We start from the raw sequence: 15979 nt of genomic DNA on the forward strand, positions 1-15979 counted from the left end.
TTCACAAGCAACGCCCCCTGCCCCTCCTGCTCCACACCAATATCTACTGTCAGTTGTAATTTTTTTTTTTTTGGTTCTTTTTTTTCGGAGCTGGGGACCGAACCCAGGGCCTTGCGCTTCCTAGGTAAGCGCTCTACCACTGAGCTAAATCCCCAGCCCCGTCAGTTGTAATTTTACAGAGATAAATGCTCACCGAGTGTGTCTTGTGACCATGACCCCTTCCTTTTGCAAAGCCCTTCAGTAGTTTTTATATCAGGAATTCTAGTGGCAACATTATGAGCAGTGAGACGTACCCATTTATTCTCTCTGGAAAGCAAAGAGAATGTTCAAATACTAAGAAATGGGGAGTAAGAAGAAAACTTCATTTACATTTTGAAGCCAACCCTGTGTACACATTTAGGAAGTAGGCTCTAACTGACTAGCCTTCATATTACACGTTTGTACTCTTCAAGCTTTGGGCTCCATTTCGAGCCATCACTGTTAGGCAATGTTAACCTAAAAGTACTTTAACACTTGCCTATTGATGTGTCTTTGGACTCGGTCCCTTTTCTCATGCCCTCCATTTGGCCAGCAGGTACCAGTGACAGCTTGATACTAAAACAGCAACAAACACAAAACACAAACAAAAATCTCCAACGTTTTGGGACTAGCCCCCAGCTGATATGAATCACACCCCTATTTACCAGTCGCTACAGCCCACGGAAAACTGCTTCCAAACAGGCATGGCCATCTATACAGACACCTCAAGATATGGTCAGCATGGGGCCTCACTGGCTGGCTGCCATGCTGGCGCTTTGATTGCATCTTAAAAAAGATGGTGCCACATTAGGGAAAATGGAAGATTTCCTAAGAGAAAATGAAGGCTACGTCTAAATGTGTAGGGACCAGAAGAAGCCCCGCGTGAATAAAATGGGCCCAAGTGAATGTGGGCTTTGATATAGGCATGGTCACACCAAGAAGTATAGCTTCAGAACCATGAGAAAATTGACAAAGTCCCTTGGTGTTATGTTCAAAAAGATGGCAAAGCCTTTCTAGGGCATCTGGGTACAAGTGTTAAGAATGTTTACAGAAAAGATCCACGATATCTTTCTTACATGGATAGTTATGGCCTGAAGACTGCTACCCTAACAGCTACCAAGCTAAACCTGTCTCTTTAATCTAACTTTATGCCACAAACCCCAGTTCCTTATTTATGTGTATGTAATAATCCTGTCTCCATATTTACCTCCATGCAATAATTGGCCTATCTGTTCAACTTGGTATTATAGACACAGCAAGCTTCCAGCACGCTGCAGTTTCTCCAACAGATAACTCTGACATCCAGTCCCAGCCTTCTGTTCATATGTCTATTTGTCTGTCATTTCTTTGTTCTCTTGCTACCCTAGTCAAGTTACTGATTACCATGGTTAGACATGGTATTCATGATTTGCAAGTTTGTTTAAAAATTGTAAATATGTCTATGCTGTTGAGAATAGTTGTCGAACATGAAGTAATGACATTTGTGAAAACACACACACACATACACACATACATACACACACGCACAAAGAAATAGGTATAAAAATATTTTTAAAACAATGTAAAAAGTGATATGCTCTGTTCACACCCTAGAGCTATATGGAAGGCCAATTTTAGGAAGGAAGGGCAGGATTATTGGGTAAAAAACATTTCTTCCCAGTAAAGTACTTAGAATACATCCTGAGAATTAGAGCTTTGAGTTCAATTTACAGTGAAGCTTGGGTTAGAGTGAAAACAAGGAGAAACAGAAACTTTTGACCTGGCCAGAGAGAGTAAAGAAGATTTGGCTGAGCAATGGTGTCCATCTAAAGGGTTTCACATGCACAGAAGTGAGTGAACCAGGGGCTTTAGATGGTAGAGAAGCACAGGAACATGTTAAATCTAGGTTATCTCTTCACCCACTGTAGGTTCAGAGATTCGAGATCCTTCATGGGACCTCAGAGCACAGTCCACAGGTTTGCCACGCTTTCATGGTATAACGGGGAGATGAAGAAATGACTCTGGGCTTCCCATAGGGCATTCATGGCAGACCACAGAAAAGTTCTACCTCTATCCAGTTTGTTGAGTCAATTATTGTTTTTATTGGGGCTATAGTAACATGAGTGAGGGGTTACTAAAAGGATCAGGAATAACTAAAAAATGGCTGTACCTCCATAAGTTCCCATACTTGTATAAGTGACAACTCTCAAGTTTCATCCCTATAGTCCTACTCTCAGTAGAACTCCCACCTCCTATATGCTTCACAGTCTACAAGACCACAGGAAGCTGCATCAGGAGTAAGTAGTAGCTAAAGTGTCAGGTGGGAGCCCATGTCCTTGCCGATCTCATCTTATAAGGAACTATGAATACTTTCATTACTACGAACCTAGCAGACATTGTATTTTATTTTATTGCATGACTATGAGGCTAAGGTATTTTAGGTGACCACAGTTACCTCTACTCCAGGATGCTGATGATCATGCCTGGAAGAAATCACATCTTTGTAGGGGTCTTCTTGGGATTCTTGTTTGCCAACGAAGTGCTCTGTGGCTGCAACCGTCATTAAAACTTGTCTAGACAATGCTGGTATCTACGTTTGTTTGTTCATGTGCTGTCATTTCTGCAGCAGGAGTCATTGTGGACTTCCTGAAAACTGTCAAAAGAACTTGGGACACCATGAAAATGTTTGCCACATGCAGATTATCTGCTAAGAACTTCCAATGGAAAACGGCTATAGGAAATATAAGGAAGCTGCAATGGGGACTCCAGAAGAGTATACAGCAACATGGCAGAGTCTAATGTTGTAAATATGTAATCCCAACTCAGAGTTTCTACTCCTCCTTTGGCCATTTAGTTCCTGCATAAAAGAGATCTTTATATTCATAATAAGCCCTAATCAACACTGGAGCTACTAGATATCTACCCTCTATGTTGTTAGAATCTACTTTTCTATTGATAACCTTCGGTTATTTCTTACTATGTTTCATCTGGGTTGTCCTTAACTTCAATTGGCCAGCCCTCAGGGACATGTTTTCTTGACTCCTAACCCACGGTGTCTTTTCTTCTCTTCATTCTCTTTTCTCTCCCTCATGGTTACCTTTGATTCTCCAAGAACACCAAGCAACGTCTATCTCAATTCTGCCCAGCGCTGGGCTGTAGGCATCTTTATTCACAATCAGAAATAACTTGGGGGAAAGGTCACATATTGTCACTTGGGTCTATGTGTAGACTCTCTCATCTCTGGGTAAATCCAGAGATGGGGGCCTGCACTTAGCATTACAATGTGTAGCAACAGGTCAAACCTCAACAAATGTCTGTCAGGGGAAGGGGCAGGCAGCATGTAAAGCAGACCTAAGAAATTAATCATGTGACCGTTGACCACTGGGGATATTAGCATGTGGCTGCCAAGTCTTTGGGAGCATATTGCCATGGAAGTGTGCAGCAGACATTTAAATTCAAGCTTTGAGACTTGGTCTTGGAAATACATTTCAGTCTTGCTCTGGGACAATTATTCACTTCTGTCTGCCCATCTCTCTCTTTGGAAATACAAATGTTTACCCTGGCTCTGTCCCTTGCTATCCTGGAAGTATTAAATTAAAAATAACAAAAATTCATAGCTGGGTTTCCTTTGAATCACAGACGAGTCTTCGGACTTGAACTTTTCAGTAATGCTTCGTGTGTCAAGGAATGACATGAAGGCATTGTGCATTGTGAGGTTGACCTGAGCCTTCAGGACCAGAGGCAGAATGTTCTAGTTTGGATGTGAGTGTATCCTTGTATCCTACAAGCATTCATTGGTTGGAAACTAGAGGGATGTTGGTGGGATGTGAGAAGCGGTGGGACGATTTAGTGGTACGACCTAGTGGGAATTGGTTGGGTCACTGGGTATATACCCTGGGAAGAGATGAAAGACATTTTCAGGAGACTCCTCAGTTGGTTCCTCCAAGAGGGCCACTCCCCAGCACCTGACTTCCTTAATGATAATGCCATCTCTTACTCTCACGTGGACCTTTACTGTAAGTGAGATATTAAAAGAACCAACCTAATGTTAGGGTCATGTACTTTAACCTCGAGGAGAAGAAATAAACTTTACTTAGTCCTATATCCTAGTTTAGTTTCTGTTGCTGTGATAAAACACCGTGTATAAGAGTTGCTTATGGAAGGAGAACAGGTATTTGCCTATCATCAAGAGAAGTCAAGGCAGGAACCTAGAAGCAGGAGCTAAAACAAAGTCCTTAGAGGAATGCTTGTTTCACTTGGCTTTCTCAGCTACAGATCTAAGCAACCTGGGGCTGCCTACGTAACAAGGTATTTCCCACAGTGAGCTGGAGTTTTTATGTCAATTCACAAGGAAGAAGGAAGGAAAGAAAGAAAGAAAGAAAGAAAGAAAGAAAGAAAGAAAGAAAGAAAGAAAGAAAGAAAGGAAGGAAGGAAGGGAGGAAGAAAGAAAGAAGAGAGAGAGAGGAAGGAAGAAAGGAAGGAAGGAAGATGCACAAATATGCCTACAAACCAATGGATAGAGGCAATTCCTCAGTTGAGATTTCCTCCTCTCACGTATATCTAGATAAAAGAAGAATAGTCCTCATCGAGATGGATATTTGAATATGTTGCCTCCACTGGGTAGTTCTATTTGGAGAGAGTTTTAGTTATTTTCTGTTGCTGTGACAAAACATCAGTCAAGGCAGCCTATAGAAGAGTTTATTTAAGGGAGTCTATGGCCATCATGAGAGGGAGCATGACAGCGGGCAAGCAATAGCTGAATGTGGAGTTTGAAAGATAACTATGAGACACAGAGAGACAACTGGGAATGGTGTGGGCTATTGAACCCTCATACCCAGCCCTCAGTGACACACCTCCACCAACAAGACTGCCATTCCTAATCCTTCCCAAACAGTTCCACAAATGGGGACCAAGCTTTATTCAAACCTTCAGAGGTAGGGAGGCTCAGGAGGCATGATCATTCTACAGAATGTATGACATAGGATGGGGGAGTGGGGGGTTTGAGAGCTTAAAAACTCATTCCATTTCTATTGTAACCCAAGATGTGAGTTTTCAGCTTTGTTCCAGCTGCCTGCCTCCTTCTACCTCTACTTTGTCATCAGGGACTTTTACTTTTCTGAACCTATAAGCTAAACAAGCCCTTTCTTTTGTAAGTTGCCTTGGCCGTAGCGTTTTATCACAGCAATAGAAAAGTAACAAAGACATTAGGTTTTTGTTTGTTTGTTTGTTTGTTTGTTTGTTTGTTTTGTCAAGTTAACAAAAACTAACCAGCACAATGTAGATATTTTACAATAGAGGTAAAAACTGGCCAATACTTCTGAAATTTAGATCTTTAATGTTCTTTAGATGCTAACGTGTTGAAGGGTTTGTTGCAAAGCTGTGGTACTATTGATGGGGTAAAGCATTCAGGAGCTGAATTCTGGTAGAAAGAAGTTAAGCCACTGAGACACATTCTTAAAAGAGTTATTGGTACCCTAGTTCCTCTCTGTCTCTGTCTCCCTCTCTCCTTAACCATCATGAAATAATTAGGCTTACTTCACTATATCACTACCCCATGCTGTATCATGCTTCATAGACCAAAGCAACAGGACCAAGTGACTGACTATGAACTAAAATCTCTGAATCCAAGAGCAAAAATAAATCTTAAATTGATTATCCCTCGTGTTTTATCACAGTGAGAGAAAACTACCATAAACAGAGTCAGGAGATTAAATACCTAGTGTCTTGCAAAGTTGATAATGTAATCTAAGTAAGTAAATTATGAATCCATTCAGTTCCTAGTTTCTGTTTTAGGCTATTTAAAATTGTCAGTGAAGAAATGCTTTACTGACCTTGACCCTGTAAAGAAGAAGCCACAACTTGAGTCATAGCTTTGAGGGCTAGAGACACAGCTTGCTTAGAGACTGCTTGTCTAGGATACTTGAGGCCATGTGTTATGTCCCCAGTATCTAGAACAAAAACAAAAAACGAAAACAAAAACAAAAAGGGAACATCAGGGGTTTGTGATTTCCAGAAGTCTGCAAAATTCTGGTAAGACTGTGCTAACTAAAGGTTCCGTGAATGTATAGTGCACGTTGCTCCTCTCTTCAGTGGGTCAGACCTCTCTGCTCAATCCACGGGACTTGAAAATGCATAACACTCTATCAGCCTGAGAGGGTCAGAGCTGAAGGAAAAGAAACTTTGAACAAAGCATGTCCTGGAGTAACAATATCCATAAGGAGTTCTGGATGAAAATGCTAAAATGTGTGCATTTGTGCTTCATTTGGGCAATGACGTGGAGTGTCCTTCAGCCGTCATTAGCGTGAAAACAAACTGAAAATGAAAATTGTCAGTGCATTCTACCCCTGGTTTCTAAATAAACGATACATTTATCCTAAGCTACTCTCAGGATACCAGGAGACCAAGATGTGGCAATGGCCAAAAAGGAAACTTTTCTCAGGAGTTGTATATGAGAAACTAGAATCATGGTAAAAAGGAGCTGACATTCCAAACTGTCAGCAGAGGCTTAAGCAGGTAGAAACCCCTTGGGATATCTTCCCACCGTCCTTCTACCCATCTTCTCTGTCTCCCACCTTCCTTTGTGCTTCTTTCATATTTCGGAGGGAAAATGGATTTATTCACGTTTTCTCATTCTGTTCCACTGAAATGCAGGCTCATTATGCTGAGTTAATTGATTTTCCTAATCAGACATTTTGGAAAAACAATTGAGCTTTGTGAACTTCTGGATGCCATTCTCAGTAGAGACTTGAGAGGCACATTCTGCTCTTTGTATTTCTAGACTTTTATTGCCATGCATATGAAAGGGGGAGGGGGGGTGTTTGTTTGTTTGTGTTTCTACTTCTTGTGCTTGTCCTAGGGCATTCTTTGCAATGGCCATTCTTTTTGGAGCCTCTGAAGCTAAGCAATTTTGGACTGTAATGTCTGAAGCAATTATAATAAGTCGAAATGGAGTGATTTTAATTGTGATGCATATGAACTTGAAGCAAGTTCTCCTGTCCTTAACATAAGAAGAGATATTTGATTTCCTGATCATTATGACATCAACATAATCAGCATTTACAGTTACTTGGCTGAAAGTCCAAGGCCAAGCCTGAAAAGGAAAATGAGGAGAGTGAGAGGTAATAAGCTTTACCATATTGGATTGATGTGTGAAGTGTACAGCAATACAGAGATAGCTCTGAAAGTGTGTGTGTGTGTGTGTGTGTGTGTGTGTGTGTGTGTGTGTGTGTGTGTGCTATCTTCAAATGCCCTTTGAATCAGGGATGGTAAAGAAAACTGCTATCATTTAAAATATTTGAGTTTGCAAGAATATTCTACCCATCTGTTCTTATTCTTCCAACGTTGCATTACTAAATTTGGAGGCAGCCACCAGCTGATAAATTAACTCTAGTACTTGGGGACATTGTTGATGCTAAAATGTCTTAGCTCCTACTTACAAGCTTTCAAAGAGCAAAATAGTTTACATGTTCATGAAAAATAGTTATAGCTTAAAAAGTACATTTATTTATGTCTTATGTATTTAGGTATAGAAAATACATAATATTGTTTGCTTATTCGTTGGTAGCAGAATTGTGTTTAACTCAGGTTTTATTTCCAAACCCTACATGCAGAGGTGAATAGAGATAAGCCCATGTCCCTAGCATCAACATCTTTAAGCCGATAGCTCTTTCCTTCATCCATGAAGGAGATAAATTCATCATAATATGCAAACATTCTTCTGATCTCCTATCTTTCTTTACACATCAATTTTTTTCAGCAACTCAAATGGAAAGGGTCACCCATCTAAGGCCACGCTTGTTTCCTAGTCTCTTGATTCTTAGAGGTGATTAATCGATTCTACCGGGGCTGGGGGTTACTGCAACTCCTGAGTCTATAAATCCACCTTCCTCAATAATCCCTGGGACAATACCCAATTTTCTGTTTTTCTTTATGCTAATAAAGCAATAAGCAATCTGTTTGCCAACTTTGTCTCTTAAGACATGTTTTTCCTCTCAAGTTGACAGATTTAGAAAGGGCTTATGCTACCTCAACTGGGGATAATTAAACATACTACAATGACCTATCATTAGATGTGTTAAGTAATAGTACATAATGCTTCCTATCTAGAACTTATTTTATGCTCAATATAGTTGTGGCCAGTCGTGGTTTCCATCCAAGACAAGGCCCACATAAAATTCAGCTCCATAAAACATGGGCTTGATACTCTTAGGAGTCTTAGGATGTTCTTTACTGGTTTTTATACTGCTTCCTTGAACTTAAGGAAATTGAAGGGGAAAAATAAAACAAAACTGAAGGATTTCTATTTATCACATCCTGTCAGAAGGAGTAATACTAACAACTGAAAACATTTCAGTGTCCACTGGGTTTAGAGAGGTAAGATGGATTCATTGAGAATCAACTTTGGTTTTAAAAAAAAGTGGGTTGATGTGTAGCATACAGGGCCTCTGTGGGTTTCAATATGAAGTGAAAATTTCTGGTTTCTTTGGAGACTCAGTTGTGTCACGTGATGTTTTTATGGAACTGTCTTATGAGAGGATGTTTTGCTGAAGCAGACACGTGGGAGGATGTTTTACTGTGAACAGACAGACATGCCGCGTTTTTCTGGAAGCAGCCTGGAAAAGGGCAAGTGATACTTTGATAGATAGATGCTTGGGAGAACATGTGATGTTTAGAAAGGGTATAAATATAACCTAATGGACTATGCTGTGGGGTATTGGTATGCTTTACCATTCTTTGCTCATCATCATTTCTCGTGACTTCATAGAGAGAAACACTACCAAGGAACTGGTGGTATTCCTGTGGCTTCTTGCTGCTTTAGCAGACTCAGGCTGAGTGGCAGAGCCTAGAGGTTTCTTCTGGATCAAACTGTTGTTGTTGATTCATGAATGGTGTTTGTGAATGGATAGAGATGCTGCCGCTGATTTGTGTGAACTGAACGGCTGATATCTTGAGAATCCAGATTGCAACTGTCTCAAAGAACTATTTCTAAACAGAACGACATCCTCCTTTATCATATTAACCTTTCCTTTTCACTACCTCTGGTGAGCGATGGGTGAGAAGGGAAGTTAAAGTATTAAGAATCCTTATTAAAAGTAGGTTTTGAAAAATCTAAGCCTACATCTATGGCCAACTTGGTAGCCAGGAATCTGAGTATTACTCATTTCATTTGTATAAAGCCTATTGGTCAAGTTGTACTTTCCTTTCTTCTAAGAAGTTAATGACAAGATGCTTTAAAAACATTTTCAAAAACCTTTTATTAAAGACGAAAAGTTAAGGAAAGTGAGCAAAGCACTTGTACTTGCAGAGGATTTGACTTTGACTCCCAGAACCTGTACCTCAACCTACATTTGTCTGTAGCTCCAGTTCTAGGGTATTTGTTGCCTTCTTCTGACCTCCAAGGGCATTAGGCACACATAATACACATGCATACATATAGACAAAACACTCATACACATAAAATACAAAAGAAATAATTCTAAAAATTTTTAAAGAAAAAGATAACATAATTCATTAAATAGAGTGAGTGGCAATACAAATTTATCAGCTGTAGATATTCTGGATCACTCTTATGCCTTCAAAGATCTATCAATCAGGTACAGAGAAAATATGTTCTCCAAGAGGACTAGACTTTTGACTCTCTCAAGAAAAACTTTAAAAGAAATCTATGACAACATATATTCCTCCTGCTCTGTGGACATCATGGACAGCAAAGCCACAAAGAACAGACCTGCCACATGCAGGTTCAGACCAAGGAGACCCTGTGATCCCTGAGCTCTAATACTCTATACACTTTGCATTCAAATTTAAACATAAAGATTATTTATAAGCCACTTATTACCCCCACATCTTCCTCTCTATCATCTTTGTAATTCAGTGTGATGATCACAGTTTGGTGGCACTCATACGTAGAACACCTCATTTAGGCCCAGTTCCTGTTTTTGTTTGATGATCCAAAAATCCACAATAGGAAGTTGGAAATAAAAACAACCTATGTGGGCATTTTGAGATCATTGTCTGGGCATCCATATTTACTTAAAAAAATCAAAACCAGGAAACCTACATGTAATGTTCTCTTCAGACATCAGCTAATTACTCAAACCTTTTCATTAATAGGTGTATTTAATTCCTATCTCACGGTTCCTTATAACAAAAACTTTTATTTTGAGAAAAAATGTTTCCTGCAACAATCTGACTTCAAAATTTGTGTCTAAACAAATATTTCTCTGTCGGAGCCTTGGAGAACATACTGCTTTTTGTGCAGGTAGTTAAGAAAGTGGAAAACTGGGGTTGGGGATTTAGCTCAGTGGTAGAGCGCTTGCCTAGGAAGCGCAAGGCCCTGGGTTCAGTCCCCAGCTCCGGAAAAAAAAGAACCAAAAAAAAAAAAAAAAAAAAAAAAGAAAGAAAGTGGAAAACTGTGGGAATCCAAGGTTGGAAACATTTCCATCTCTATGAAGCTATCTCACACATGAGGTATTCGTGAATTATTATGACAGCTATGAACAGGATATGCTAGGCAAGCAACACCAACTCTTATTTTCAGGCTAGGGAAAGCAGCACATTGGTAAAATTCTTGTCCACCTATGTTCCAGCCACAGGCCTAAAGACAAAGCAAATTAAAAAGTAAAATTTTCGAGAAATTCCTTTTTGATTTTGACTTTTTATTTGAAAAGTTAATGAATGAGGGCCCCTCTCACTCAGCTTAGGGGTCTGAAGTTACTAAACTTCATTCTACCTCAAATTCTCTTCAGTTTGCATTAAAAATACAAAATATTTATATTTTACATCATCGCCATAGAGAAGAGTCCCTATTTTATTAATTTATAATTGTGCTTTGCAATTTAGACACCAAGGTAGATGAAATGCCTTAAGCTAAAAAGAGTTTTGGTTCTTGCTGATAATTTTGAGCAGGGGTCATAATGTTCTGTTTTGAACAGAATACTCCTCCCGCCCCTTTCTCTCCCCTGAAACACTTTTATTGGCTTTGTTGTCCTTCAGTACAATTTTAAGCTCCCCAAAGAAACAAGATATGTCAAGTAGTGCTTTAAATACAGCCTCGTAGAAACCCAGGGGACGATTATTTCAGTCAGTTTTACATTTCAGCAGAAACATATGCAGCAGCAGCTGAACACTGGAGCTCGGAGACCAGGGATCTTCTGGAACCCAGTAAGGAAACTGTGACTTGCATGCAAAGTACCAAAGAATCACTTTCCCTTGTTTGTGAATTAAGCTGAGACTTCAGGAGGATAAAGAAGACAAAGAAACATATTGTGTTTTCAATCTGATGATCTTCAACAGAACTCAAAGCAAATTCCGAAGAAATTAATTACATACCAAATCCTTTAATAATACTGACAAAGCTTTTCTTTTCCTGCAGTAGCCAAATCGTGTCTTTTAACAGTCATTTTCTATGCTCCTTCTTAACATTATTCTGCTTAACAATTTTGGTGTGTCTTATTTACATGTTGAAAGCCGTGATGAAAAATGAAGCAGAAAATATATTCCTCAGGTGTTGACTCTTCCCAAGTCACCCAAGCGTCACTTCTGTGCCCTGTGGTGGGCTCAGAACACTGCTCAATTATCATCTGTTGCCACAAGAGATCGTATTTCATCTGTATATAAACAAAGTGATAAAATAAAAACATCGCACTTACAAAGTCAGAAGATGCTGTGTTTTATAAGCGGATGCCAGCAATTACTACAGTCATGTCAGTTGTTTGTCATAACGGTTGAGGATGGGATGCATCTGTGCGTAATGCCAGGCAGCCCCATCAGGAACGCCACAAGGAATGTGAAAATCTCTACCCTCTCTGAGCAGAGTGGAGAAACCTAAGAATTACAGTCAGGTAGTTAACGATAGCTTTCACGTGACAAAGATGCTCATTTGCTCATCATTGCTTCTGTGGAGAACCTGATTCATTCTCTTGACTGTAACAGGTAAAACCGAATCAGAGAAGGTGAGCTCAGCTTCCTATGGAGTCTGGAACCTCTATGAGGGACCATAATCCTGCAAGTTTTTTTTTTAAATGACTATTGATTTGGGAAAGAATGGTTGCCATAGTTAGAATCCCAGAATCTAGATAAAAACAAGAATGCCATAAAATTCCCTCGCTGTCTAATGACTTGAGGCAACTTACCTTCCAGCTACCTGAATTATCATCCATAGCCCCTCAGTAACAACCATATTACTTTGACGTTGAGTGTGATTTCAGTTTTATATTGCTACTTAATTAATGCTTTTTGCATTTTTCAGAAAAAACACACACACACATGGCAATTTAGAGTATTCAGGGAGAGACACCAGACATTGTATAATACGGACCATAAAAGTGCTTTTTCCCCCCTCAAGTTCGTAGGAGAGAGACAAAGGCCCTTCTGGTTTTAATTATCTTGCAGCATTCTGAGGGAAGGAGATCGATCTCTTTCACCTGAACATTACCAGTCTGTGGTGTTAGCTTGCAGGCATTTGACCGCAGGGCATTAGAGTCTGAGTTTTTCATAAATGTTTTTTTTTTCTCTCCAGGAGTCCTGTGTTAATTTAAATTCTTTCTCTCTCACACACAAAAATCTGCATAACCAGGTAGGTATGTACAGATTTATTTACTGGTTCCCTGGATGAGCCAAAGCGGGCTAGTGATTTGTGTTGTATTGATGAACTAATCACCAGATAGACTCAGCACTGCTCGGGACTTGGCCTTGCAGAGAAGGGAGAAGTCTTCAGTGCTCAAATGGTGCTCCACCACTGGTTAGATCGCCCACCAGCCAGACGGAGAGGGTGAACCCTGCTTGGTGCAGTTTATCTGTCTTTCTGGCTATATTTTTTTCCTCCTAAAGACAGGTTTATTTCCTTTTATTTTATATGTAGGAGTGCTTAGTCTACATGTGTGTCTGTCCATCACATGAGAACCTGGTGTCCACAGAAGCCAGTAATGATGTCCGAGCCTCTGGAACCGGAGTTAAAGTTGCTTGTGAACTGTCAGGTATGGATTGGAGATCCAGTGCTGGTCCTCTAGAAGAGCAGCCAGCCATCTATATTTTAACCAGAAGAACAGAAGGCTGTTGGGCAGTGCATTCATTGCTTTCAGCATGGCTGTGAACAACCACCTGACAAGAATCAACTTAAGGAAGTTTAAAGGGGATATGTCCCATCGTGTTGGGGAAGGAGCATAAGGAGGATGGCTACATTTTCTCCTCAGGAAGCAGAGAAGAGGCTTGCAAACAGGTCTGAGAAACTCGGCCTGCTAGTTATAAAGGGTCTGTGATTTGCGACGAACGATAACCCAAAGAGTATGCAACATCAAGGAGAGTTTATTCTGCAGAGAACCTGCATGCTGGGGCCCACCATTCAATGGACTAGAAGGCAGACATGTAGACTTTGCAGAGTCGATTTAAAGCTTGTTAGGGTAGAAGTAGGTGACTTTTACTTTTCTTTCCCTTGATTGGTTGATTCTATCTCCAGGGTTATAGGTGTCTGGGTTTGGTTAAGGGGGATTTGGAGGACGTTTGCTGATTAATTATATTTGGCTCAAGCTCAGTGGTGCAACAGCTTCTACAGCTCCTGATTCCCTCATGAGGTTGGCTCAGGGTAGGTAGGGGAGCAGCATCCTGATTGGCTGCCCCGAAGAAGTGTTTTTTGTTTTTTGTTTTCTTCCTGGAATTGATTTGTTTGGGATTTTTCCAGTTCTGGGAAACAGAAACTTAGGCCTAGACCCCCAAACTGCCAGTTTGTAGCCTGTCATGGAGATAGCCTGACTCTGACTAATAGTCCTCTCATGGTCACCTACTGCCTCTGTCAAGGCTTCAACGCCTCAAGGTTTCACAAGTGTTCCAAACACCGCCAACAGCTCAGGCGCGGAGGCTGTCTGGGACCTTTCATATTCAGAACACAATAGTGTTGGATCACTTAGGATTGGCCAGACCAACTGACAGGGTTACTTTTGCTTGATTTTGATAGACAGGAAAATGAGGCTAATATGCAACAGTAATCCTCACACAAAATGATCTTCAAGTGTCCTTGAAGTTGGTACTCGACTCCTTCCCAGATGCTGGGATATCGATTATCTGAGATTATATCGGCAGACATTTTGATCCCTCAGTGCAAAGTACTGAGGAACTTACTTGGGAAAGTCTGTTACAAAGTAGAATAGATTTGAGTCTTTACCCTGAGGGATGCACAGTATATTGCTTCAGTAGCTTTGAAGTGATTTGAATGAGAAAGATTCCTCCTAGGCCGATCCATTTGGAAACATTGTCTCCAGTTAGTGGCACTGCTGTGAGGAAGGGTATATATAGAATGGTTAGAAGGTATTCTTGCTTGAGAAAGTACAGCTGGAGCAGCGTTCTGAGAGTTCACAGGCTCATCCACTTCCTATTCTCCCTCTCTGCTTCCTGTATGCTTACGAAAATGTGACCACCGAGCTTCTGGCTCCCGCCATGATTCCTTTCCTGCCCACCATCTTGCCTTCTCCACTCAATAGACTGCACCCCACCTCCTGTCCCTTAACGTCCAGATAAAATACTTTCTTCTCCAACTTGCTTGTGATTTTTTTTAATCTCAGCAGCAGAAAAGTAACTAACTGGAATGGCTATATCCCCTATAGCTGTATAAAATATGTTAAATATTCAATAAATAACACGAACGACATGAATTAATATAGGCATACATGGATATTAATGCCTATACTAGATAGAAAAAATTAGTGATTCGACTTGTTTTATTCATTGGTTTACAGGTTATGTTTACTGTTATTATAGAAATTGTGGCTGTCTTAAACTTGGCTAGTTAATTCGCTACATTAATCTAAGAATAAGGATCTTGAATTCTCAGAGTTGTATTCAAAATCAAGATGCCCAAATTTTTGTCTTGCCGTGGTCACTCTGAGATGCTTCTACTTCAGCAAAACTGCTAATGCCTACTACCTTAAACCCTAATTATAAAAGTAACTTTCCCACTAGAAAATTTCATTAGCATTTTCAGGTAGAGGTCAGTAACACTTTAGAGATAAATTAAGATTTTCAAAATGGCTACCCAAAATCTCATAAAACAAAATGCAAACAAGCTCATCACTTACAGAAAGTGCATATTTGAGATCTTGATATGATCCTATATGTATATCTGTGTTTTGTGTCTTACCATTGCATGGAGTTAGAATAGAGGCATGTTGCAAATGAAAACTGATATGAAGCTGACTTCATTATGTGAAAGGTGATTGCCTCCAATAGTCTCTATTTACAAATAATTGGTCACCTCTACCCCCTTCATTAGAACATCTGTAGTCTGGGAACCACAAAAGACACACGGTCATCAAAATCAGAAATCCTGGAGCCCCATTCAGTCAGCAGAGAAAACACAATCCAACTTCTTCTGATTGATGTTTTATTGATAAAAATCAGGAAGAAGCCTTTGTGAACTTCTAATGAGTTTACCAAGCAAAATGTTGACAAAAACTATTGCCCAATACCCTGGCTACTCAGTCAAATGGGACCATTCCTGGGGGGCAATCATGCTGGGTCAAGAAACTAATTGTGCTTTTGTGAGGGTGGGACTTCTGGGTTTCTGAGGCAGGAATATCACTGCCTGATAGATAAATGTTCCAAGTGTGGTGTTCTGAGCTCTTTCATCTCTGTCACTGGCTATTTATTCCGACTTAGCTTCTAAATTATTCATTTTCTTTAAGCAATCAATATTAATAATCTGATTTGCTCCCTGGCATTTTCAGTCACACTTCTGTTTAACTGACTGTAAATAAAGGTCACTTGGAGGCTTCCTGCTGCTGTTCAGAAGGTCCTTGCCTAATTAATTCCCAACGTATTTTTTTCCCTGCGACTGTGATTAGCAGTTGCAATCAGGTTGGGCAATTAGCTGTCTCCTTGCACTGATTTGCTCCACACAGCCCTCAAGATGAGGTTTCATTCTGCCATCTAGTCTTCTTTCTAAAAAGGAATGGGAGTAGGAAGGGTTTATTTTTCCCTTCAAGGTTTACAG

The 15979-nt window shown here is 40.2% G+C and overlaps 1 protein-coding gene across 5 annotated transcripts in view; it reads left to right on the forward strand.

Annotated features, from left to right (window-relative positions):
* LOC147999799 (uncharacterized) overlaps positions 1-15979 on the forward strand; it is a 63438-nt gene that overhangs the window by 39036 nt on the left and 8423 nt on the right. The window contains exons 1-3 of one of the 5 annotated variants that reach the window (XM_087593684.1): positions 11104-11160; positions 12518-12574; positions 12860-12974. The exons of 1 other annotated variant lie outside the window; for it this stretch is intronic. In XM_087593684.1, coding sequence (XP_087449810.1) covers positions 11107-11160; positions 12518-12574; positions 12860-12974 — 226 coding nt within the window. In that variant the 5' untranslated portion in view covers positions 11104-11106. Of the gene's footprint in view, positions 1-11103; positions 11161-12517; positions 12575-12859; positions 15772-15979 lie in introns of those variants that run through there. 3 more of the 5 variants (XR_015642965.1, XR_015642968.1, XR_015642967.1) reach the window with 3 other exon arrangements.

Source organism: Rattus norvegicus, chromosome 18 (genome assembly GCF_021556685.1).
Source record: "Rattus norvegicus strain SHRSP/BbbUtx chromosome 18, alternate assembly SHRSP_T2T, whole genome shotgun sequence".
NCBI classification, from domain to species: domain Eukaryota; kingdom Metazoa; phylum Chordata; class Mammalia; order Rodentia; family Muridae; genus Rattus; species Rattus norvegicus.